The following is a 27,860-nucleotide window of genomic DNA, read 5'->3' on the forward strand; positions in this document are numbered from 1 at the left end:
CAGTTGCCGACAGTAATAGCACTGCCTGTACACGTGCCCACACCAGTTGCCGACAATAGTAGCACTGTCTACACACATGCTCACACCAGTTGACGACATTAGTAGCACTGACTATACACGTGCCCACACCAGTTGCCGACATTAGTAGCTCTGACTATACACGTGCCCACACCAGTTGCCAACATTAGTAGTGCTGACTATACACGTGCCCACACCAGTTGCCGACATTAGTAGCGCTGACTATACACATGCCCACACCAGTTGCGGACATTAGTAGCGCTGTGTACACACATGCTCACACCAGCTGCCGACATTAGTAGTGCTGCCTGTACACATGTTCACATCAGTTGCTGACATTAGTAGTGCTGCCTGTACACATGTTCACATCAGTTGCTGACATTAATAGTGCTACCTTACACTTACACTTTAGTCTTCTGGCAGCTCAGCCTCTCCTGTGTCTTCAGTGACAGTCTTGCTCCCTCATAACCCCGCCCCCTTCATCCATGTAGCCCCGCCCCTTTTCATCCGTACTGCTTGCTGACCTGTTTCGGAGCCTGGACGGAGCTCTGTGCCTCCGGCGCTGCTGCGTGCCAGGCGCAGCAGCAGCCACAGAGACAGCAGGGGATGCAGAGCAGGGACAGCGCCTCTCCTGCCCAGTGCCTACCTGCTTTGCATCCTCTGCTGAGCAGGTAGTGCCGGCCCTGGTGGTATGTATCCGCACAGCCACATCAATTGTTTTATTGAGAAATAGCAAAAATCTCTAGATCAGTCATGGGGGTGCTCTTCCCATCAGTCTAAAGTAGAGATGTGCAGACTCGGATTCAAGAGATCCGAGCCCCCACGGACTTCATCATTCCGAGCCCGGTTACGAGCAGTGCTCGGAGATTCCTGCCTGACTCGGGTCCGTCCGCGTGGTCAGAACGCCATCTCCCGGCGCCGGATTTCGCGAGGCTTTAAATAGCGGCTTCTGCGCCCGCCATCTTCACTCCAGTCTAGTAGTGGGTTGGGAGAGGGTGTGTTGGTGCTGCTGCTGGGGCTTAAACTTGAGCTTGACCTTGAACGCAATATTTTTTATTCGCTGGGGCTGTCTCTCAGTGCTGCTGTGTAGTCTAACTGTGTACTTGTAGTACTACTGTCTCCTCTGTGCTGGGGCCTACCTCTAGTGCTGTGCTGTAATATTATATATTATATTAATAATTAATTATATATATATATATATATATATATATATATATATATATATATATATATATATATATATATATATATATATATATATAGTCCACTGGTGCTGCCTGCACTGAATCTGCCAGTATGAATTAGTTACTCAGTCCACTGTTGCCACTGGCAGTGCTACTGCCTAAGTGTACCTACCTAGTACATACTAGGCTGCTATATATAATTTAATTACAAAATAATACTTGTGCTGAGTGGGACTGTAAAAAATAATTCCATGCTGCTGGTGCACTGACGTGTGTCACTGAGTGCCACTGCCAAGCAGTACCTAATAATAAAATTAATTATTATACATTCTGCTGGTGCACTGCATAAAGCTACTGGTGATGTGTAACTACCTTTTGTGTTGACCACTGGCAGTGATACTGCCTACCTACCTTGTAGTTTATTTTCTCTACCTACTAGGCTGCTATATTATTAATACTTAATTAATTGAATTATATATAGTCTACTGGTGCTGCCTGCACTGAATACTGTGAATAGATGATGCCAGTATTATTTACTCAGTCCACTGTTGCCACTGGCAGTGTTACTGCCTAAGTGTACCTACCGAGTACATACTAGGCTGCTATATATAATTTAAATAAAAAAATAATACTTGTGCTGCGTGGGACTGTAAAAAATAATTTCATGCTGCTGGTGCACTGACGTATTCCGCTGCAGTGCCACTCTTACATGAGCCACATGTTTGTGCCGCACACTTATGTGGCTTAGCATAGTTATCCAGCTACCTCGGTGCAACCTTTTGCCCAAAAAACAATATTGTGAGGTGTTCAGAATAGACTGGAAATGAGTGGAAATGAATGGTATTGAGGTTAATATAGCGTAGGAGCAAAAAAAAAAAAAAAAGTTCTGCGATTTTAGCAGTTTTTATGCTTTTTTAACAAAAAAATCAGAACCCAAAACCCAAAAACAAAACACTTAGGGGGTGTTTTGCCAAAACCCATTAGAACCCAAAACCTCAAGGTAATCAGAACCCAAAACCCAAAAACCCGAAAAGTGGCCGGTGCACATCCCTAGTCTAAAGTAGATATGTTTTGCAAAAAGGAGAAAGGGGACTGTTTTAATTTTAAAATATAACCTTTATTAGTATTATATTAATATTCCCTTTATCGTGATTATGGGAAACAACATAAACAGTGAAAAATAGAGGATAAAATCACGAACAGAGTACAGACATATATACATATAATGTGATATAGAAGAAATGAAGGATTTTAGTGTATTAATACACTACTCATTAATGTACTCAATATACATCATTTAATCATCTGTGTGCCGTGATGTCATTGTACCATATGGTCCGTGTCACGCGTCAGTTTATTATGAGACAAATAAGCATCAATTTATCATTGTTTTATTTTATTCACTTAACACAGTAATTAATCTATATATTGCTCAGATATCATTGAATAGTTAACGTTAAGATATAACATATACAGAGGCCGTGGTTAGGGCAGGGGACTCAATAACCTGCAAACTTCTGGGTTCTGGAAAAGTACACCACATCATTGGTTGTAAAAACCAGGTGACGTGAACAGTGAACATTGAATAGGGTGAATCAGATTTTCAGTGAAAAAGATTCACTGCAAGGAGTGAAAACTTCCCGATTCGCCGAAAAAAAACGGTGAGTCAGGAGCATTGAATACTGGCCATAGTATCATCAAAGTAAATACTGCCAAAAAATCAATACTGTGACAGCAATTATTGTTTAAGAATCCAAAGCACTGTCCTATAAACAATAGGAGTTGAAAATGATTAATATTGATGAAGTTTAGCTGAAGATAATTATAACAGCACACACGTAAAAGTGCATCAGAAAAATATACTGATACACTTTCGGCAACCAGGAGAGGGCGCCGAAGGATTATAATCTGTGTCACTACTAGATGCTACAATAAATTCATACTTTTCACTGGTCACAGGGATTATTGTAAAATTATCAATATACAAATAATCTTTTGAGGTTAGCATCTTGGGCTACATTGAACAGAAATCTTTCAGACAGACACTTGTGTAATTTTAATACACTAAAATCCTTCTTTTCTTCTATATCACATGATATGTATATATGTCTGTACACTGTTCGTGGTTTTATCCTCTATTTTACACTGTTTATGTGGTTTCCCATAATCAAGATAAAGGGAATATTAATATAATACTAATAAAGGTTATATTTTAAAATCATTACTACTGTAGTACGTTCCCCTGAAAAGTCCCCTTTCTCCGTTTTGCAAAACATATCATTGTGCAGGTGCCGGGAACACTGCATCAGTGGTGATAATGAGGACCTGGAGCTACCAGGAGAAGCAGGTATGCCTGCATCATGGCCAGTCATCACTGGTAATCAGCGCTGTTATCTGAGTTGATACTGCTCTTCCCCCATGTATGAAGGGGACACTGCTATCTTTAAGATCGCACACCGATATACAGGGGCAATGTATGAACGGTCAGTCACACTGATCCTTCTGACACCTGCAGCTATTGATTTGCCCCATTGACAAGCACTGTAGTGGTTGCTGCAGCACCTGGCTCCAGATAACAGCGAGCTTCCATGCATGCACACTGGAGCTGGGAGTTGGGGAGACACACTAGGCTGATGCTCTGTGAGTACTGACACTCATCTCTTGAAGGGGAAGTTTTCACTTCCCCTCTCTGGCAGACAAGATCTTAATACAGTATATCTTGTCGATGTGGCTTCCTGCTTCTCCTCCCTACAAACATGAAGCAGGAAGAGTAATAGTGGCACAATCCATACCGCTATAGTACATTTACCCCATTGTTTGAAAACTAAATGGCTCTATTACAGCATGTCGTTGCAAACTGTTTGGCATTAATACTACAGTACTAAACTCCTTAAACATACTATTTCCAATATACCTCCTACAGTAAATGTCCCACTTTACATGGGACTGTCCTGAATATTTGAAACTGTCCTGCTGGCATGATAAACTGGGCATATTGGAAAATGTTCTGCACACCATGACCGGCAATCCAGCAGTGTAAAATGTGGTGTTAAAAGAGGGGCTTATAGTGTTGCAAATATAGTGTTGACTAGGGATGTGCGCCGGTCACTTTTTGGGGTTTTGGTTTTGGATCTGGATCTCCCTTTGTGTTTTGGATCTGGATTGGTTTTGGCAAAACCACCCTTGTGGGTTTTGGTTTTGGATCTGAATTTTTTTTTAAATGCTAAAAATGGCTAAATTAACATAATTTGTGCCTTTTTGTGCTCCTAACGTATTATTAACCTCAATAACGTTAGTTTCCACTTATTTCTAGTCAATTTTGATAACTTCACAGCTCACAAAATTGTTTTTATTTAGTTAGGCCAAAAGGTTGTACAGAGGTAGCTGGATGACTGAGCTAAGCGACACCAGTGGGCATCAGATACATGTGGACCTTAAACTTCCAACATGGCACATCTTAGAAGCAGAGCACTGCAAGGACAGACAGGGTGGCAGTTTAAATAACTACCCCAAAAACATCCTTATGTTGTATACAGGATGTGCACAGTTTAACAAACCAATCGTTTCAGCAACAGGGACTTCAGTGACATGGATTGTCACATGTGGCTGAAACGATTGGTTTGTTTGGACCCCCCCAAAAAAGCTGACAAATGGGCAGTGCACAAACTGGTTTTACAAGATGTCATCCGATTTCTCACACCCATCCTCTTCTTCACACACAATTAATTTGTCTTCGCTGGAATCAACCAATACAGGACTGTGTGAATAAGGAGGGTGTAATTGTTGGTGAAGGAGGTCCTGTTGGTGGAAATTGAAATAAATTTTTATGAACATCATATTCTCCACGTTATGTGGAAGTAACCTCCTACACAGATCGCTAACAAGTTTAGCAGCTACTCTGAAGACTATACACTGGAGGGTGGGCAACTTACATAAAGCAAAGCCATTTTGTGCAAAGACTGCCACATTGCCTTTTTTCTTGCCAATAATACAATGGACAGTCTGACATGCCTGCTTTGATGCTATAACCAAAGTAATCATCCACCATTCTTTCAGCGGTGATAGCATCAAAGGCAGTAGCAATAGATATGTCTGTTATAGTAGGAATCTCCTTCAGTCCGTTCCAGATGTAAAAAAAGAAAATTCCGGACTGAATAGCAGTGGGTCTCTTAGGAAAATTTAGTTTTTTCCTTACAACCCCACTGGGAGAACCTGAAGGAGGAGATGTATGCATGCCACGTTCCGCTTCAGCTGACAATTTTCGGACCAAGAGGTCTTTGCGCTACTTGTTTAGTTTCACGGCGGAAGACTACGCTATGCTGCCAGCGTAGCCCAATGGCAGCCTAGCATAGTTAGTGTAGTGTCCCAGCAGAAGCCCTGCGTAGTCAGCGTAGTGTCCCTATTAGGCAGCATAGTCTCCATACTGTCCCTACGAGTTACAGCTCTGTCCCAGGCCTCCCTGGCAAGCCTAGTGAGCGCCTCTCACACAGCACCGGTAACCGCCAGGCGATTATGGGGGCACCGGCAGAGAGGCACTCAATCAGCATGAGCGTCTCATACGCTTATGCGTCTCCGTAATTAATGCGGCAGGGTACAGCAACCATGCCTGTGTCCACTTCAGGGAGACGTTCAGGGTTAGGGGTTCGGTAGTGCGTGCATCTCGTGTACAAAGGGGGGTGCGGTGCGCAAGTGCATCTCATGCACAATAAAGGACGCATTTGCCAGTGCTCCATATTACATACTGTCAAATGCCTCCATTTCAACCCCCCACTATCAATGTCAGCCCGAAGCATGGCGAGCGTACACGGTATGCATCCTCCCAACCTGTTCATATCCCCACTATCCACATTGGTGTGGAATTGATTTTATAAAGTGTGGCAAGTGCAGTGAGCCACTGAGCCCGAAGCATGGCGAGCGCAGCAGGATACACATCAAGTAATCCGCATCCTCTCGCCACGCTTCGGGCACGGTGTCCACTTTATTTAATCAACTCCACGCCGACGTGGATAGTGGGGTTATGAAAAGGTCGGAAGGGGCACTACGCTGACTATGTAACTGCCTCCGTGAAACTACACAAGTACCGTCTTTGCACCTCTGCAGATTTGTGCCCGTTGGTAACAAAGACATAATGTAATACTTCAACCTAGGATCCAGGATTGTTGACCAAAATATAATGATCTGATTTGAAGAGATCAATGACCCTTGGATGCTTACAAAGCAAATTAAGGGCTTGATCTACTAGTCCTACATATTTAGCGGATTTACTCTGCTTCAACTCCTCCAACTGCTTTTGCAAAAGGCCTATCAGGGGAATGACCTGACTCAAGCTGGCAGTGTCAGAACTAACTTCACATGTGGCAACCACAAAGGGCTTCAGGGCTTGCATAACATAGAAATTATTCTCCACTGAGCTTGACTCAGGTGTATTCCCATTCCTCTCCCTATGTCAATGGTTGAGGTGTAGCTTTGGAGGGCTGAAGCATATAGAGGGTGGAATCCACCTTGTGACCACCTCTTGCTTCAGCTAATGACAGGGCAAATTTAAAGTTTCTTGCAATCTCCTGCATGCACTTGCAGAATGGCGAAAATGTCCACAAATTTTCTGGACAGCTGCCAACATCTCTTGAACATCCCTGTCATTTTTCAAGAAAGGTTGCACCACCAAATTTATTGGGGGATGTGTACTCTACTTCCAATGTGGTGTTACCATGGGCAACTAATCAGAACATGTCTACTATCTTCTAGAGCATGGGTCTTCAAACTGCGGCCCTCCAGATGTTGTGAAACTACAAATCCCAGCATGCCTTGCCACAGTTTTAACACTCCCTTATAGCAAAACTGTGGCAAGGCATGCTGGGATTTGTAGTTTCACAACATCTGGAGGGCCGCAGTTTGAAGACCCATGTTCTAGAGGGTGCTAAATAAATAAGAAGTAGATTCTGATTAGTTGCCCATAACAACATCACATGTGAAGTGGTAACACATCTTAGTAAATTTCCCCCATTGTGTGAGCAAAACATGGGACATGTTGGGATTTGCCCAGATGTAATGCTTTCACAATATTGGTGGCATTGTCGGATATCACAAATCCTGAGGAGAGTCCAAGTGGGGTAAGCCATTGCGCAATGACTTCCCGTAGTTTTTCTTACTGAAACCTGTGATAAATAGAGTAGCCTGCCTCTTAATGACGATGGGAAATTATGTTACTGCTGTTGTTGCTGCTGAAGGCAATACATCTACCCAGTGGGCAATCACAGTCATGTAGTTTTTAGTTTGCCCTGTTCCGCTTGTCCACATATCTGTGGTTAAGCGGACAGTCGGTACAGCTGCATTTTTTAAGACATTAACAATGCTTTTTTAATGTCCGTGTACAGTCTGGGTATTGCTATCCTGAAGAAGTTGAACCTTGATGGAATTTGGTAACGGGGACACAGGACCTTAAGCAACTGGGTAAAACCCACAGAATTAATTGCGGATACTGGATGCACGTTTAATACCAACATAGTTGTTAAGGCATCAGTAATACGCTGTGAAATGAGGTGACTGCTGGCATACTTCATCCCCCTTGCAAAGGTTTGTTTTACAGTCAGTTGCTTGGTTAACTGATCAGAACTACCATTCCTAGTCCCCTTCCTGGCAGCAGCACCAGCAGAAACTTAATGACTTAAGGATACTTCTGAGGAATCCAGGATTGAAGAGGTTTCAGTCATGTATATTACAAAAAGGAGTGGGTCCCCACAGCGCTATTCACAGGATTTGTTCTTATTCGGCCACAATCTTCCAAGGTGTTCAAGCCACAGTAAAAAGAGAAAATAATCTCTTGGTTACCATATACATGGGGTATTCTTATTTCAATATGGTGAACCACACCAGCAACTCACCTAGATTGACTAGGAGATTTACACATCAAGGTATCTTTACTTATCATCCACTAAGCATTCATATGGACAAAGACTCACCTAGGGAATAATCCCTATGTTCATCCAAAGGTTTCTTTATTAAAATATTCACCGGAACACTTGTAGTAAATCCAAGGTAAAAAAAAATCACACTTTATTGCATTAAAATGCAGACCCCAACACCGCCACAACCACCTCCCGGTTCCCTCACCCGGAATGAGGAGACAAAGGGGCAAAGAATGTTACCAAGGAGAGGTCGTGGAGGTCCCAAATAAAAGTATTTTAAACACCTTTCAGTAATGCTCATGTCATTGCGTGCACGTCACATCCACCTTGGCTGTCACCCAAGTCCCCTGTGCTGTGCCCAGCCCTAGGTCCTCTATCAGCATGTCTCACACTCTGGCGCTCACCTCTGCTCTTGTTCCTTGTCTTGGTGGGGTACATGTTCCCGCACTGTCACCGCATGGTGACATTGGTACTGTGTGCTCGGGTGCCATGCAGGGCATGAGTGGTGTGAGACACGAACCACCATGTGTGTTTGTGCCTGGTTAGGCCTCTGACTGAACGCCGGCAACTGCGCATGCTCACGGCCGGCTGGATTCTGTCGCCTCTGCTGGCGGCCGCCATCTTTCTGGATTCCTCAGCCTGTACTGTGCGGCTCCGCCTCTCCTGTCAATAGGCTATCCAATGGCAAGACCGACAGTCAGTACAATGATGTATATGCCTAAGCATCATTGATCCCTCCTAGCTCGGTAGTACTCACTACAATCCTGTGCCTCCGGTGAAGTGTTCACCTCCTGCTGATCGTCTCACTGCTCTCCTTGTGCACCACGGAACCTGCTGCCGCCAATGCGGACTGGATAAGGTTAGCCCCCCAAAGGGGTATTATCTTTATTTTCATTCCCGACGGTTATTATCCATGGTCACTCCTGATTGCAGCTACGATGTAATCCAGCAAGGACATCAGACTTCTTAATTAATTCTTTATCCAATCATTCAACCAATCTTCCATCCAATCTTCCAATCCTTCAACCAACCATCCAATCCTTCAACCAATATTCCAATCCTTCAACCAATCATCCAATCCTTCAACCAATCTTTCAATCCTTCAACCAATCATCCAATCCTTCAACCAAACATCCAATCCTTCAGCCAATTCTTCAATTCTTCAACCAATCCTCCAATATTCTTTCAAATTACCAAGCATCATCATATTCTACATTAAAGTATTGTATTATTGACTTTTATCATTGCATAATCTACAGTATACTATTTGTGCCACCATTGCCAACTTGTATCGCAGTATCTTTATTAAACCAGATTTATTTTATCTCATTGCTTCACTCCCTTCTGTCGTTGATGCAACAACCTTATATTAAAGCACCCAGCCTCCATTACACTCCAGCTGGTGCTTCACGAAACGTGACAGTGCAGGACTACTTCCCAATCTGATCATCGCTGAGGATGTGGAGGATGCAGGTGTTTAAGGAGACTACAGGCCCTTGGATCTAACAGACAGGGGAGCAGGACAGTGATGCTGGGCAGGCTGTGACATTTTTGTGCAGTTTCTTTTGACAAAAACTTCTGATGGATGCCCTGCAAGTGACGTAATAGCGAGGAGGTCCCAAGGTACTGCACATCCCTACCTCTACTTAAAATAACTTTTATCGTCTGTCCCCACAAGCAGGAGGCCGGCTCCATCTGTAATACATTACACAAAGCTTTACTTTTGCAGAGTCCAAGGTGTGCCAAATTGTGCCGTACATGGCACAATAAAACCAAGATGTATGTGGACACATCTGTAGATATAACATCTAAGAAACTGCTCAAGGGATTGATTAATACATTCAGTCTGCCCATTTGATTGCAGATGATATCCTGAGGAAATGCTGGCATTAATATCTATGAAAAAAATGAAATGATTTCCAGAACCAAGAAATGAATTGAGTGATATCTTAAGGCAAGGGTAGCCAAACCTGTCCCCAAGATCTACTATGTTTTTCAGTCAACCTGTGGATCTATAGTAGGAATTAATGCAGCATACTGATGTAGCAGGGCTCATCCTTGGCCGGCGCCCACCAGATCCCTTTCACTGGCGAGCGCCGGCAATAGGGACTGGGACGCGCATGCGCGTCCCAGTATCATGGCGGCTGCTTCAGGAAGGTGCTACACAGTCGTGGGGGGGTCGGGCGGTGAGGGGGACCGACGGCGGGGGAGGTGGCGGCGACCGGTAGCATTTTCCGTTGCCACAGGGCATGAGAGCGTCTCGTGCGCATGCTCCCCTGGCGGCAGTCGACCACTGGCGGGGGCTGGCGATGGAATCGCCAGCCCCTGCAAAGATGTGGCCGGCTACATCGGTATGTGAAAATGTGACAGTTAGTAATGACTACAGCTGTGCAGCAGTAGCTAGGTGATATGGAAAATGTAGACCATTGGTAGATCTTGATAACTAGGCTTGCCACCCAGCTACATCCTTGCCACACTGAGTATTCTTCTCACCTTGACATAAAAATATTGACATAGCTTGGGGCAAACCTGGTTCCCAATGATTTGTCAATTTCCTGAGTAGAATACATGTTGATTATAATAGATGGAAAAATACAAAGACAATAACACTATACTTGCGCTTAAAAAATTACCCTTATATTCAATCGCGTAGTCTCCTGCAGCATTTTTAAAAGGAATGCTCAATCCTTAGAAATAACAGATAACAAACAACATATAAAAACTGAGGAGATTATAATAGATGTCAGAAATTCCAGTTCTGAATGTTTACATTGTACACTGGCCAGTAAGCAATTCCACTTCCAGATGGATGGTTGGTGAAGCCTAGCCTAGCTAGAAGTTATAGCACAGCCATGTGTACAAGTAGTTATTATGCTATTAAAATTTTGAAATTTGGTGATGGAGTGTTATTACCAGCGCTCTTTCCTAAAGCAGCCTTAGTTAATGTCACTATCAGACCATGAGGCGATATGTGGAATAGGTGGTTGTGACTTAGATACAAATATTGCTTCAAGATAAAAGATTGCTTAAAGATAGATGGAGGAGGATCTTACCCAGGTGGGCATTTAAAGCCTGTGGGGGTGGATATAGAGCAGAGTTACAGTTCGGACATGTGCCCTGCCAGGCTCCAAATAGGTTGCACTGGCCTTGGATCCTTCCGCAGTTCACAATCAGTCACTTACTGGCAGTCACATACTGGTATTTCTCACCAGATCCTAGTGTCTGTAGCTTCCAAAAGGATCAAGTTTCATCAGCATTTCACAATACAGTTCAAGATATATTACACACAGGCATTACTTACACATTTCTCTATAGGCATTTTATTTAAGTCGAACATTTCTGTCATTTTTTCTCAGCTGTAAGAACTTGAGGGGATTATCACAAATACCGTATTTGCTGGCGTATAAGATGACTGGGCGTATAAGACGACCCACCAACATTTCCACTCAAAATATAGAGTTTGTTATATACTCACCGTATAAGACTACCCCCTCTTCCGCACACCTTCTTAATGCACACTTACCCCTTGGCATACTCTTTAATGCTTTTTCATTTGATTTCCAGTCCCGAACCATCTTTTCTGTTACTCCATATTGTCTTGCAGCAGCACAATTATTATGTTCCATGGCAAAGTTTACAACTTTAAGTTTAAAACTTGCATGATATTTCTTTCTTTTTGCTGGTGCCATGATAGGGTTGATAGGGTTTTGACTGCTGGACATTTTTTATGCTATACTGTATTGTACAATGGTGCAATACTGTGGTTGGCTGTTGGCTGTATACAAAGCCTGATTGGATTGGTCCCTGCTCCCCGTCTGCCCTCCCTGTCTCCCTGTCACTAGCAGCAGTCTGGTCCGCCCTTGAATCCATATTATGGATAGTACCAGTATTATAGACATAGCTGCCCCAGGGGTACACTTTTATACATTTTGCGACTCTCTCCTCGCCCCCCCCTCCTTCTTATACCCCTTGAGTGGTGAGTTTTGCTGGGGCAGGACAAACCTATCAGGGCAGGTTTGTCCTGCCCCAGCAAAACCCACCACATAAAGTTGTAAGCCCCCCTCACCTCCGCTCTGGCGTTAGTACTGCCGCTGTCCCACCTGCCGAATCCACCTGTCACATTCAGCAGTTACGTCGGCGGCAAGCTGGGGGATGTTCGCAGCGGCTCGCCAACGTCACTGCTGAATGTGACAGGCGGCTTAGGCAGGGGGGACAGCGGCAGCACTGCCAGGTCTCTTATATGACCTGATAAGAGATTTGGATAGGGAGTATCAAGTTGTGCCTAAGAAGGGGGCCGGAGGCGAGGAGAGAGTCGCAAAGTGTACCCTGGGGCAGCTATGTCTATCCCAACGAAGTGCACCCAGCGTATAAGATGACCCCCCACTTGGAGGCATGTTATTCAGGGGAAAAAAGTTGTCTTATACGCCGGCAAATACGGTAAAAGCAATTTACATTAACCTTAATATGTATGTTTTCATGCACAGAACAACTATGCACAATAAACAATATTTTTAATCTTAACAATATCTACATTAAGTTTTTCTGGAAAGTTGCCTCCTTAAATCAGTTTAAAAATATCTGGGATAAATGTACCAATGGATAAAATACAATAGCTGGTTCTGTCTAACCTGATGGTTTTCCAACTATTTCCTGTCTGTAGGCAAATGCCTTTCAACTATAATAATCTCTTTTAGTACGGTACAGCAGTGGTGGATTCAGGGGGGGGGGGGCACCCAGGCACGTGCCCCCCCCCCTCCCTGTCATTTCATTTTGTAGCTGAGGACCAGGGCTTTCCAACGAGCCTAGCTCCGTGTCTCTAGCCCCCCGGGAACTGGAGATGTCGCCTGGCAAAGCTGTAACGTTTTTTCCCCATAGGATAATATGGGACCCGTCAATTCTGACCCCCACCCGGTTCCGACGACTGCCAGTTACCCCCTGGCATCACAGAAGCTTGTGGTTGATCTCATTCAATTCTAAATCACTTCAATATGATACCAGGCTGGTCCATATTGGTCCATCGGTTCCAGAGATATTGCGTGTAAACAGATTTTTTTATTTTTGAAATGTAATTTCATGGCTGTTCATGTTGTTTGAGGGCAGATTACTCTGGAACCAAACGTTCCAGTTTTACTGGACCAAAATCATTCAAAGCCCACTCAAAAGTTCTTCTATATGACACTGGTCTCATGTAAATGGGTCAGTTGTTTCCAAAGATATAGCCGGTTAAATTAGATAACTGGTTAAAGGGGGGGAGGGGTATTTTTCTATCCCCCTTACTCCAGAAAATGCAGGGACTAGGCTGGTGTAAAAGGAGCCAACCTGGGAATGCATTTTCTGGTGTGAAAGGGGTATTATTTCAAATAGCTGGGACCTGCAGTGCTCTGAATAAAGCCAGGCTCTGCCACTGTCAGTGGCTATCACTTCTGCCTGGCGGCGGCTGTCCCCCATTTACCGCGGGCATGTATTCCCCCTTGGCAATGAGCATGTAATCCCACATGGCAACGTGCATGGAACCTCTGGCAATGAGCATGGAACCCTTGGCAATGAGCATGTAGATAAGCAGCACTTATGTAGCATAATTTTTAATAGACATTGTGGTGTTTGGCATCATACATAATGGACATACTGTAATGGCGTGTAGATTAACATGTAATGGACATTATGGTTCAAATGTTTAATGCGCGCCTTTGGCGCACAATGTCCCTGTTTATGAAGCGTATTGTGAATTTTGGCTCAATCCATGTGGCATTACGTGAATTTTGGCTCAATCCATGTGGCATTATGTGAATTTTGGCTCAATCCATTTGGCATTTAATAAATTTGGCTCAATCCATGTGGCATTATGTGAATTCTGGCTCAATCCGTGTGGTATTATGTAAATTTTGGCTCAATCCATGTGGCATTATGTCAATTTTGACACAATCCATGTGGCATTATGTGAATTTTGGCTCAATTCATTTGGCATTTTATGAATTTGGCTCAATCTGTGTGTTATTATGTAAATTTTGGCTCAATCCGTGTGGCATTATGTGAATTTTGACTCAATCCATGTGGCAGTATTTGAATTTTGGCTCAATCCATGTGGCATTATGTGAATTTTGGCTCAATCCATGTGGCATTATGTGAATTCTGGCTCAATCTGTGTGGTATTATGTAAATTTTGGCTCAATCCATGTGGCATTATGTCAATTTTGACACAATCCATGTGGCATTATGTGAATTTTGGCTCAATTCATTTGGCATTTTATGAATTTGGCTCAATCTGTGTGTTATTATGTAAATTTTGGCTCAATCCGTGTGGCATTATGTGAATTTTGACACAATCCATGTGGCAGTATTTGAATTTTGGCTCAATCCATGTGGCATTATGTGAATTTTGGCTCAATCCGAGTGCCATTATGTGAATTTTGGCTCAATCCATTTGGCATCATGTGTAAGGGGCAAGTATAATGGGGTCTAGTATTTTGTTGCATAATGTGTAGAAGTTGTATATGGTGTGGTACACTACACTGAAGGACACGCCCCCTGTTTAGTGGCCACACCCCCTTTTCCGGAGCGCTTCTTCGGTGCGCGCACAACTACATCCTTCACTTTTGTCGCCATGGTGGGCCTGTGTACTTTAACCCCTACCCGACATTTGACGTATATATACGTCATGGCCGGGATGTACTTCCCGACACATGACGTATATATACGTCATGACTTTAAACTGTCCCCGCGTCTATAGACGCGGGGACAGTTTAAACATGTCTGCTGTCCCTGACAGCAGACATGTCCCTGCATGCCCAGGGGGGGTGGCGATGCCTCCCCCCCGTCGGCGATCGCTGTGATTGGCTGTTCAATGTGAACAGCCAGTCGCAGCGTTTTCCTGTGTTACCGGTGAATCAGACGCTCGGTAACACAGGTGTCAATCACCGCCGGGTGTGAGGGGGCATGAGGGGGTCACCGGTGATGACCACACCTCACCCCACCTCACCCCACCTGCCCCCAAGGCTGTGATTGGTCCGTCGGACCGACGGACCAATCACAGCCAAGGCGCGTCATTTAAACTAACGGTGACTGCGCTGCAGACGCCATTCCGGTCTGGAATTGCGTGCAGAGCGGTCACCGGCCACTCTGTCGTGATATACATACCTGAACCTTGCCTGATACTTACCTGATCACCGCTGATCACCGCTGGTAGCGTGTCCTGCTGCTGCAGTGTCATAGAGTCACAGATCGTGAGAGATAGTGACAGATAGTGACAGAGAGTGCTATATTTTGTGTCTGCTGCACCCCTTTTGTGCTGATCAGTATATCTGTGCTGATCAGCAACTTTTTTTTTTTTTTTTTTTTATATATATATACCTGTCAGATGCACCAAAGGTTGTGCTGCCTGTGCAACTGACTGCTGCCCACCCTTTTGTGCTGATCAGTTTAAATTAATTAACTGATCAGCAACTTTTTGGGGGTCCAGGTTTTTTTTTTTATATATATACCCTGTCAGGTTGCACCCACAGTTGTCTGCCTGCTGCCCCTCACTGCTAATCAGTGTCGCATCACTGCATCACTGATCTGCAGTTTTTTGGGGGGAGGGGGGGATTGCAGTGGGGTTTTGTTTTTACACCCACGTTGCTTTTGTGGGTGTCCTGTGGCCGCTGATCAGTGACGTACATCACTAAACAGCATTTTTGGCACAGGGTTGATATCATTTTATTTCTGCAGTTTTTTTAAATTGTTTTTTTTTTTTGGAGAGTGCTGTGGTTTATTACACCCACGTTGCTTTTGTGGGTGTCCTGTGGCCGCTGATCAGTGACGTACATCACTGAACAGCATTTTTGGCACAGGGTTGATATCATTTTTTTTCTGCAGTTTTTTTTAAATTTTTTTTTTTTTGGAGAGTGCTGTGGTTTATTACACCCACGTTGCTTTTGTGGGTGTCCTGTGGCCACTGATCAGTGATGTACATCACTGAACAGCATTTTTGGCACAGGGTTGATATCATTTTTTTTCTGCAGTTTTTTTAAATAGTTTTTTTTTTGGAGAGTGCTGTGGTTTATTTATTTTTTTAATTGTTTTTACACCCACGTTGCTTTTGTGGGTGTCCTGTTGCCTTTGAGCGCTGTTCAGTGACGGACGTTACTAACCAACATCTGTGCTCAATTTTTGGCGCAGGACCTTTTTTTTTTTTTTTTTTTAACCCCTTCAATTTTTTTTTTATTGGGATCAAATTCCTGTATAAAGTATTTTTTTTTCTGCACTACATACACACTACACACTACATACCCCCCGTGTTGAAATAAAGTTTGTACCCCCCCTACACTATACACGTGTTGAAACATTACACTTACAGAAACACAAAAATAAAAATGGCATCCCAAATGTCATCCCAAATGTCATCCCAGTCATCCAGAAGAATGTATTCAGCGGAGGAGGCATATGCCATGCTTGCCTCTGACTCTGACACAGCCAGTGATGCAAGCGGGGAATTTGAAGGATTCGTCTTAAGCTCCTCTTCCTCCTCTAGTGATGAGGGACCCCCTCAAAGACGCCCCCGTAGAGCAGCTGAGACCCCCCCCAAATGATTGATCCTGTATGGACCCCACCACCAGACAATTTTGAGCCCCAGGTTCCTGAGTTTTTGGCCATCCCAGTAATCCAATTTGATTCAACAGGTCTCAGAGAAATTGACTTTTTCAAATTATTTTCTCTGATGATTTTATAAATTTAATGGTGGACCAAAGTAATTTATATGCCCAGCAGTTTATTGCTCAAAACCCCACGTCATCATTTGCTAGGTGGACCCCTGTAGATGCAGTAGAGATGATGATGTTTTGGGGTCTGGTGTTACATATGGGCATAGTAAAAAAGCCAGAAATTAGGCAATATTGGAGTACAGATGTTCTGTACAGCACCCCACTTTACCGTATGGCCATGACTCGGACTCGTTTTGAGATAATCCTTAAATTTTTACATTACACCGATAATGCACAGTGCCCACCCAGAGATGATCCCACCTTTGACCGGCTATTCAAAGTCAGGCCGGTCATTGATCATTTCAGTGCCAAATTTGCAGAGATGTACATCCCTGAAAAATTTATTTGTATCGACGAGTCCCTTATACATTTTAAAGGAAGGGTTAAATTCCGCCAGTACCTTCCCAGTAAGAGGGCAAGGTATGGCATGAAAATGTATAAACTGTGTGAAAGCACCTCAGGGTACACCCACAGGTTTAGGGTATATGAAGGGAAGGATTCAAGAATTGAACCGCCAGAATGCCCCCCCTCCCTCGTAGGTGTTAGTGGAAAAATTGTCTGGGATTTAGTGCACCCCTTCCTGGATAAAGGTTATCACCTCTATGTGGATAACTTTTACACTAGCATCCCCCTGTTTAAGGCCCTTGGTTCAAGAGGTACAGCAGCTTGCGGTACTGTGCGCAAGAACCAAAGAGGCCTCCCAAAAACGCACATTGCCCAAGTACTGAGAAGGGGTGAAAGCAGGGCACAATCCACCGAAAATATGTTGTTGGTCAAATATAAGGACAAGAGGGATGTCCTTATACTGACAACAATTCATGGAGACAGTACCACCTCCATCCCTGTACGAGGTACCAGTACCCACACCTCAAAACCTAATTGTATCCTAGATTACAATAAGTACATGGGCGGAGTGGATCTTTCAGATCAGGTACTGAAGCCGTACAGTCCCCTGCGGAAAACAAAAATATGGTACAAGAAGCTGGCCGTGTATATCATCCAGATAAGTTTTATTGTTCCTCAGTGAGAAAAACAAAATAGCAATCTAGCAAATATGATACCTTTTAATGGCTAACAAAAATAAATGTTGTTAAAATGCAAGCTTTCGAGACTTCTTAGGTCTCTTCCTCAGGCATGGTATAACAAGGTGTGTGAAGAACCACATATATATACACAGCAGAGTAGGAACAAGATGTGATAGATGGACATTCTTAAGATCAAAACAAAACAAAATAACAGAATGAGCTTGTAAATTGAGTCCTTAATTAGTTTGCAGATAAGTAGTGTGAAAGTTTTATTGTCTCTAAGTTGATGCATCAACTTAGAGACAATAAAACTTTCACACTACTTATCTGCAAACTAATTAAGGACTCAATTTACAAGCTCATTCTGTTATTTTGTTTTGTTTTGATCTTAAGAATGTCCATCTATCACATCTTGTTCCTACTCTGCTGTGTATATATATGTGGTTCTTCACACACCTTGTTATACCATGCCTGAGGAAGAGACCTAAGAAGTCTCGAAAGCTTGCATTTTAACAACATTTATTTTTGTTAGCCATTAAAAGGTATCATATTTGCTAGATTGCTATTTTGTTTTTCTCACTGAGGAACAATAAAACTTTTCTTATCAACTGGCTAACACGGTACCAAACTTTTTTCTTTTATCATCCAGATGGCACTGTATAACGCTTACGTGCTATTCCGTTCTACCAGCCAGAGGGGGACATTTATGCACTTTCAAGAGGAAGTCATAAAGGGCCTAATATTTGGGAACCAGCAGGCAGAGGGCCCCAGTACTTCTAGTACTGGCCCCCGTATTGTACCAGGGCAGCATTTTCCTAACGAAATCCCCTCCACTGCAAGAAAGGGCAGGACACAAAAAAGGTGCAAAGTTTGCTATAAAAAGGGAATAAGAAAGGATACTATTTTCCACTGTGAAACTTGCCCCGACAAACCCGGCCTATGTATAAAGGAGTGTTTTAAAATATACCACACATCTATGTATTATAAGGTTCATCATTTCACCGTGCTTCGGGGGTCTTGCTAATGCCACATAGCACCCGCCATTCATTCCACCAGAATCTGAGCTGCAAAATCCAAAAATCACTCCTTCCCTTCTGAGTCCTGCCATGCACCCAACTGGTATTTTTTGGTCACATATGAGGCATTGCCATACTCGGGAGAAATTGGGGCACAGATTTTGGGGTGCTTTGTCTCCTTCATTCCTTGTGAAAATGAAAAATTTTGAGCCAGAACTGCATTTTTGTGTAAAAAATGTAATTTTTCATTTGCACAGCCCAGTTGTATCAAAATTGGTGAAACCCCTGGGGGTTTGAAATGTACACTATACCCCTAGATAAATTCCCTGAGGGGTGTAATTTGCAAAATGGGGTCACTTGTGGGGGGGTTCCACTGTATTGGTGCTTCGGGGGTCTTGCTAATGCGACATAGCACCCACCAACATTCCACCAGAATCTGAGCTGCAAAATCCAAAAATCACTCCTTCCATTCTGAGTCCTGCCATGCACCCAAATGGTATTTTTTGGTCACATGTGAGGCATTGCCGTACTCGGGAGAAATTGGGGCACAGATTTTGGGGTGCTTTGTCTCCTTCATTCCTTGTGAAAATGAAAAATTTGGAGCCAGAACTGCATTTTTGTGTAAAAAAATGTAATTTTTCATTTGCACAGCCCAGTTGTATCAAAATTGGTGAAACCCCTGGGGGTTTGAAATGTACACTATACCCCTAGATGAATTCCCTGAGGGGTGTAGTTTGCAAAATGGGGTCACTTGTGGGGGGGTTCCACTGTATTGGTGCTTCGGGGGTCTTGCTAATGCGACATAGCACCCACCAACATTCCACCAGAATCTGTGCTGCAAAATCCAAATTTCACTCCTTCCCTTCTGAGTCCTGCCATTTTTTGGTCACACATGAGGCATTGTCGTACTCGTGAGAAATTGGGGCACAGATTTTGGGGTGCTTTGTCTCCTTCATTCCTTGTGGAATTGAAAAATTTTGAGCCAGAACTGCATTTTTGTGTAAAAAATGTAATTTCTAATTTGCACAGCCCAGTTGTATCAAAATTGGTGAAACCCCTGGGGGTTTGAAATGTACACTATACCCCTAGATGAATTCCCTGAGGGGTGTAGTTTGCAAAATGGGGTCACTTGTGGGGGGGTTCCACTGTATTGGTGCTTCGGGGGTCTTGCTAATGCGACATAGCACCCACCAACACTCCACCAGAATCTGAGCTGCAAAATCCAAAAATCACTCCTTCCCTTCTGAGTCCTGCCATGCACCCAAATGGTATTTTTTGGTCACATGTGAGGCATTGCCGTACTCGGGAGAAATTGGGGCACAGATTTTGGGGTGCGTTGTCTCCTTCATTCCTTGTGAAAATGAAAAATTTGGAGCCAGAACTGCATTTTTGTGTAAAAAATGTAATTTTTCATTTTCACTGCCCAGTTGTACCACAATTGGTGAAACCCCTGGGGGTTTGAAATGTACACTATACCCCTAGATGAATTCCCTGAGGGGTGTAGTTTGCAAAATGGGGTCATTTGTGGGGGGGTTCCTAACTTTTAGCATCTTATGGTGCCTAGAAACCTACATGGTGCCTAAAAAATAATCTCATAAAAAGGAGGCTCCAAAATCAAGTAGGTGCTCCTTCTATTATGAAGCCTGTGGTTTGGTCAACGTGCACACTAGGGCCACATATAGGATATTTATGAAAACAAAAGAATTGGGGGAATCAATTTTTAGTCACATTTCTCTAGTAAAATCTACTGTGTTCCTTAGAAAAATGTATTAAAATTGCAAATCTGCAAAAAAAAATGAAATTTTGAAATTTCACCTACACATTGTTTTAATTCCTGTGAAACACCTAAAGGGTTAACAAACTTCCAAAATGCTCTTTTTAATACTGTGAGGGGTGCAGTTTTTGAAATGGCATCATTTATGGGGGTGTCTCACATACAAGTCCCTCAAAGTCACATCAGAACTGAACTGGTCCCTAAAAAAATCAGTGTTTGAAATTTTCTTGAAAATTTGAGAATTTGCTATTCATATTTTAAGCCTCCTAGTGTCCAAAAAAATTAAAAGGATGTTGAAATAATGATGGAAACATAAAGTAGACATATGGTCTATGTTAGTTATTAACTATTTTGAGTGGTATGATTATTTGTCTCACAAGCAGAAAATTTAACATTTTGAAAATTGCTAAATTTTCCATTTTTTACGACATTTTGGTATTTTTCACAAAAAAACACAGACTGTATCGACCCAAATTTACCACTAACTTGAAGTACAATGTGTCACGAGAAAACAATCTCAAAATCACTGGGATAAGTAAAAGCAAAAAAAAGTTATCCCCACTTAAGTGATACATGTCAGATTTGAAAAAAAGGGCTCTGTCAGGAAGGCAAAAACATGCTGCGTCAGGAAGGGGTTAAATGCCAGGGCCTATTTTTAATCCAATTCCCACCCTCTCGCTGCCACTCTCTTAGCATGTACACTGGCACCACTAACACCGCCCCTCCCCCCACCTAAACCCTCTTTTATCATGGTGCCCCCCTTGAAATTTTATCCTGGATCCGCCCCTGTGGTACATGCAAAATCAGCTAAATCCACAATGTACAGTAACAAGCAACAACATGCATTGCCGGCTAATATTGCATAAAGTGCACAACTCAACTCAGATATTACTGGAAGAGCTTACACGCTGCTATGAGTTTTGCAGCAGGTCAGCTCTTCCGGCCGCATCCTGCCCTCTCGCTGAACTGACAGGCCACTCAATGCCGACCTCCTCTGACGAGAGCAGCTGTCAGCTCAGCTCAAACAGCCACATCCCATCCCTGATACTCTCAGCACTATCAGCATGGCGGAGGGTGGCACAAAGGCACAGAGTGCTATTTGTTAAAGGGGCAGGGCGTGGCACCCTGCAAAATACACCTTGGGTGACATTCTATGGGTTGAGATAACTAGACTTTTGCAAGTTTTTTCGCAAAAACGTCCGAAATCGCATTTTTTTCCATTTTCGCATATTTAATGAGCTGCGAAAATGTGAAAAAAGTGCGATTTTGGCCAACAAGTTGGACACACTGGAAATGCGATGGCTGCTTTTCGCAGCACATCGCATCCAGATGTTTTCACATGAAAAAGTATACAAATCGCATATTTAATGGTATGCGATTTGTATAAAGTGTGTCTATAATTCGCCCAAAAATCAGACCAGGTTCTGATGGGCGAATTGGCCAGAACCCTGCACAGATCGCAATGATCTGTGCAGGGTTCTGGTGTAAAAAAAAGTTTAAACAGTTAAAATAAAAATAAAAACCAGCGCAGGGTCCCCCGCCAGAGCATAACCAGCCCCGGGCTCATTGAGCCGGTGCTGGTGACATAAAATCAGGGTCCCCGACAAATAGGGGTCCCCTTGATTTAATGAAACCAGAACCAGGCTCAAGGTCCGGCGCTGGTTCCCGAAATACGGGGGACAAAATGACTAGGGGTATTTTAAGAACCAGCACCAGACCCAACCAGCCAGCAGAATAATGCCACAGCCGGGGGACACTTATTATATAAGGTCCCGCGGCCAAAGCATTATCCCCGTGGCTGGTCAGCATGGGCAGGGGTCCTGGGGAAGTGGGGACCCCCCCAATGAAGGGGTCCCCCCCCCTCCAGGACTTACCAGCCCATGCTGAAAGTCCGGGGCTGTCCCCGATGCCCCTGGGCGGTGGGCATCGGGCTGATGGAAAGTGTAAAAAATAGAAGAAAAACTATTGTTTTCTACTGTAGAACTATGAGTCCCAGCAAGCCTTTCCCGTATGCTGGGACTTGGAGAACCACAAGTCCCAGCATGCGGGGCATTAAAGGGCCCGCTGGCACTCGTAGTTCTACAGTACAAAAAATAGTTAAATAAAACACACTGACACCCTGAAAAATAAAAGTTTAATACACACATACACTGATACTTACCTACCTTGAGCCCGTAGGTCGGTCCCTGGATCCTGGGTCCGGGGCTCCTGGACAGAAGAGTCCGGTTCCGGGGCCTTGAAATCCTACTCACCTGGTCCCCGGCAACGACCCCGGCATCTTCTCCGGCAGACGCGCTGCTCCCGGCTGGTACCCGCTCACGGACTGAAGAGGCGCAGAGATGTTTCATCTTCCACACCTCTTCTCAGAATGATTCCATTGGCCGCCTAGCGGCCAATCAGGAGCCGAGAAAGTCAGCTCCTGATTGGCCGCTAAGTGGCCAATAGAATCATCCGGAGGAAAGGCGCGGAAGATGAAAATCTCTGCGTCTCTCCAGTCCGTGAGCGGGTACCAGCCGGAAGCAGAGCGTCTGCTGGAGAAGATGCCGGGGTCGTCGCCGGGGACCAGGTGAGTAGGATTTCCTTCCTTAGGAACCCCTTTTGGACTACTTCGAATCCTGGACCCCGGAGACATCAGCCCTGGAGCCCAGGACCCCGGACCAGCCCCAGAACCAGGACCAAGGCCCCGGACTCTTCTGTCCAGGAGCCCCGTACCCCGGACCCAGGGACCGACCTACGGGCTCAAGGTAGGTAAGTATCAGTGTGTGTGTGTTATGTGTGTATTAAACTTTTATTTTTCAGGGTGTCAGTGTGTTTTATTTTACTATTTTTTGTACTGTAGAACTACAAGTGCCAGCGGGCCCTTTAATGCCCCGCATGCTGGGACTTGTGGTTCTCCAAGTCCCAGCATGCGGGGTAGGCTTGCTGGGACTCATAGTTCTACAGTAGAAAACAATAGTTTTTCTTCTATTTTTTACACTTTCCATCAGCCCGATGCCCACCGCCCAGGGGCATCGGGGACAGCCCCGGACTTTCAGCATGGGCTGGTAAGTCCTGGAGGGGGGGGACCCCTTCATTGGGGGGGTCCCCATTTCCCCAGGACCCCTGCCCATGCTGACCAGCCACGGGGATAATGCTTTGGCCGCGGGACCTTATATAATAAGTGTCCCCCGGCTGTGGCATTACCCTGCTGGCTGGTTGGGTCTGGTGCTGGTTCTTAAAATACGGGGGACCCCTAGTCATTTTGTCCCCCGTATTTCGGGAACCAGCGCCGGACCTTGAGCCTGGTGCTGGTTTCATTAAATCAAGGGGACCCCTATTTGTCGGGGACCCTGATTTTATGTCACCAGTACCGTCTCAATGAGCCCGGGGCTGGTTATGCTCTGGCGGGGGACCCCGCGCTGTTTTTTTATTTTATTTTAACTGTTTAAACTTTTTTTTACACCAGAACCCTGCACAGATCATTGCGATCTGTGCAGGGTTCTGGCTAATTCGCCCATCAGAACCTGGTCTGATTTTTGGGCGAATTATAGACACACTTTATACAAATCGCATACCATTAAATATGCGATTTGTATACTTTTTCATGTGAAAACATCTGGATGCGATGTGCTGCGAAAAGCAGCCATCGCATTTCCAGTGTGTCCAACTTGTTGGCCAAAATCGCACTTTTTACACATTTTCGCAGCTCATTAAATATGCGAAAATGGAAAAAAATGCGATTTCGGACGTTTTTTGCGAAAAAAAATCGCAAAAGTCTAATTATCTCAACCCATAGAATGTCACCCATAATGTTTACCTTATATAGGAAATATAATATTTTTTAAACAATGTCTTCAACGTTGGCATCAAAGGGTAAAACATAACTTAATTTCAAAGTCCAACATGTATTCAGGGTTAATGTACAGTACATAGTGTGTGTGATGCATTGTTCTTTTGGGTACCAATGGGTGAAATTCACACCTGCAACTGTTATACTGTACAACGTATTCCGGTTGGTCTGAAAAATTATAAATTTTAATTTGTTTTGTTTTAAGAAATCACTTGTAAAGGACATAGCGCAATCTATAGAAGTGGGAAGAGAATCCAATTTGACTGCCCTTATGGACAAAGGAATTCTGGTTCAAATCTCACCCAATGTTTCTACTATGGCTTGGGTCCTCCACCTGCTTGTGAAGGTAAATTCATATTTATTTATTATTTATTCTGTAAGAAAGTGCCAAAAGGCAATTTGCATTAAAGTATAACACTGATTAAATATAAATACATTTATTTTTCCATATTAAAATATTTTTTGGGAAAAGTGTTCTATGGAATTTCGTCACTAGCAGTGGTCTCCCTCTAAAGCTAACTCGCAAATGGAGGCATATTGCTTTGATGGAAGTGGGGGCCTAATGATGTGGAGAGCTGGTGTGACAGGAGCCCCTGGAAACGATTAGATGAGAGCGTACCTGGATCAGACGACGGCTGTACACTTGGGAGTCTTCACGGCCCTTTTAGTTGATGAGGACGCACCTGTGGCAGGGGATAGGACACCCGGGAGAAGACCCACAAAGGAGCAAGACAACAACGGCTGGCAGCAACAGATATTTATTGAGAAGAAAGAAAGGGCAATTTGGCCGCGTTTTTACTCAATTAAATATGTAAACATATTATCACATCACAAGAATAAATGAACGAATAAACTCTCCTAAAGGGTGGTTTAGCAACCAATGGCCAAACCAGTCTGCTTTCAAGGGTCAGACTGCGCTGGTCATTAACAGCCCTATCTACGGTACCGTAGCACTAAGCATTCGAACATGAAATAACGACAATCAGACAGATGCAGCAATAAAGACAAGAATAAAGAAAACTGCCGTAAAGACGGATATTACAACAAAGATGACTATACGGCCTTAATGAAGAATGTCCACAAGATGGCACCATACACCTTTTAAGTGCAAATTACATTACAGTCTCGGATGGAAGACACTGTCCCTGAATTTAAATAAAGGTCCCAGGACGGCAAATCCTCAGGGTAAGTAACAGGCCTACGTTAGTGTGCACACTACTAAGGATGGTTTAGAAGAGGACAACAATCCCTTAATAGGGTACAGGCGAGTTCCCACTACCTGGGGTAACTCTCTGCTAGGAAGGTGCCAAGCAACTGCAAGGGGAGATTTTGGTGCAACAACACCCTGGCGATGGGGTCAACGGCCCTGCAAGTGGCTGATAGCAGCGATGACTAGCCTTGGCTGGGGCAATGAGGCTGCAGGATAGCCAGGTATCTGAGGGGGTCTTTTACCTCACAAGACGGTGGGGAACACTGAGGGTCAGGGTGGTCAATTGCTGGGTGGCATAGGCTAGCAAGGTGCAGGTGAGGCAACAGTGTCCCAGGGGGCTGGGGTGTCAGGGGTGCGGACCGGAGCATATAGAGTACCTTTTTCAGCTGCCGCTGCCAGCTCCTGCTGGTCTCGAATCAGGCCCCTTCTGTGATGCTGCTGCTGCCGCTTCTTCTTCAGCGCCAGGTACCCGCTGTCAATCACTGCCGGGAGCTCCGCTTGCTGTTTGCCGGCTCTCTGCTTTCTGAAGTGGTCACAGGCTGCTTCTCCCGGCCACTCAGCGTCCTCGCCTGCGCCGCTGCTGGTAGTGCCGTCACGCTGCCCGGTTCCCTAGATGCTGGGCTGTCTTCTCCCACCGGCGGCTGGCTCAGAGCTTCGGGGTCGGTGGGGGTCACAAGGAATAGGTGCACCTGCTTAGTACTGTCAGCAGCGCTGCCTCCTCTCCGCCCGGCTCCTGTCCTCCGCTCACAGCTGACAGACTCCTTCCACGGCCCGACATCTCCACACACTGCCCGGCTCTCTGGACTAGAGATGGGCCGTTCGCGAACGAACCGGATCTTTTGAACGGATCCCATTCAAGAGCGAATGAGCCGCCGATCCCAAAAAGGTGATCCGTTTCAGTTTACAATGCATTTTCCTGATCTCAGTGCTGCCACCTGTGGCAGCTGAGATGTACTACCTCTGTAGACTGAGAACAGTGCTGTGACTACAAGTGATAGAAAGATTAGCTGCTGCTGCCAGGGATGGCCATCGGTGCAGACACCATCGATGGTTGACATCGATGGCGATTCTGCACCCAGCCATCGATCAGTGTTTTTACTTGGTCATGTATATTCCCCCTTTTTTTTTTAAAGTGAGCTGAGGATTCGTCTAAAAGATACGTATCTTTTCACTGAGAGATCCGTCGGGGTCCCGGCTCTGCTTAATGATCTGTTTTGCCCATCTCTACTCTGGACAAACGGCCCACTGCTCCACACCGCTCTCTCTTCAGTCCCTCTACACTTCTGGCTCCATGCGCCGCTTGCCCCATCCTACACCACGGGGTTCACCTCTGCCCTCACCTTTGGCGCCGCTGGACCCACCAATCAGGTGCGTGACAGGCTCCACGCACATGCCAAGGAACTGGGCTGGGAGTTCTGTTAACCCCTTCTGACCCAGCCCATGGACAGAAGGGCTAGCTTAGTAACTCTGGGGTTATTTAAAGGGGAAGGCAGCACTGCAGTGGGTTGCCACACTGGCCCTGCCCCAAAGCTGTCAGCAGCATTTACACTCTAGGCTCCTTCTCAGGGATGAAATAATTAAAGAATGCAAGTGTGGCCTGAATGGAACCTCATAATCGTATAATCCATGCAGTGTTTCTAAAGTGCATGAGATCAAGTTTAAGATGACAGGCATCAATGACAGGTTCTGTTTAGGCTGCATCTACAGAGGGCAGCTCATTCTCTCTGGCTTCCTTTTTGATCAGTCTTGCTCCCCAAGTAGCTCCACCTCCTGTCCTATGTAGTCCCGGCCATCCATCCATGTAGCCACGCCCTTTTTGGTCTTTGAGCTGAGGGACCTCTGTGCTGCCGGCATGCCTGCTTGTTTTGCAGTGTGCTACACAAGGAGAGAAAAGGAAAGATTTGTCTCAATATGGTGCACCAAGGCAAAAACTGACGTCCTAAAATCTTACTTTTATTAGTTTATTACTAAAACAAGCGAAAGATAAAACACAATTATACATACATGGGAAAGAGGGTACATATTAAAACATGCACGTACAAGCCTGCCCCGCGTGCCTTGAGTAATAGTTATATTTTTATTATTACCAAGGTAAAGTCATCCTCCAGAGACAAACGCTCTGTATTCCACTATATATTAGCAGAAAGTTGCTTAATGTGGTAGA

The 27,860-nt window shown here is 44.6% G+C and overlaps 1 protein-coding gene across 2 annotated transcripts in view; it reads left to right on the forward strand.

Annotated features, from left to right (window-relative positions):
• The window catches only part of CFH (complement factor H), a 401,411-nt gene that overhangs the window by 94,839 nt on the left and 278,712 nt on the right, over positions 1-27,860 (forward strand). For both annotated transcript variants that reach the window (XM_083156807.1, XM_083156808.1), the window contains exon 11: positions 24,692-24,832. In XM_083156807.1, coding sequence (XP_083012933.1) covers positions 24,692-24,832 — 141 coding nt within the window. The remainder of the gene's footprint in view (positions 1-24,691; positions 24,833-27,860) is intronic.

Source organism: Crinia signifera, chromosome 8 (assembly GCF_055691185.1).
Source record: "Crinia signifera chromosome 8, ASM5569118v1, whole genome shotgun sequence".
Classification (NCBI taxonomy): Eukaryota; Metazoa; Chordata; class Amphibia; order Anura; family Myobatrachidae; genus Crinia; species Crinia signifera.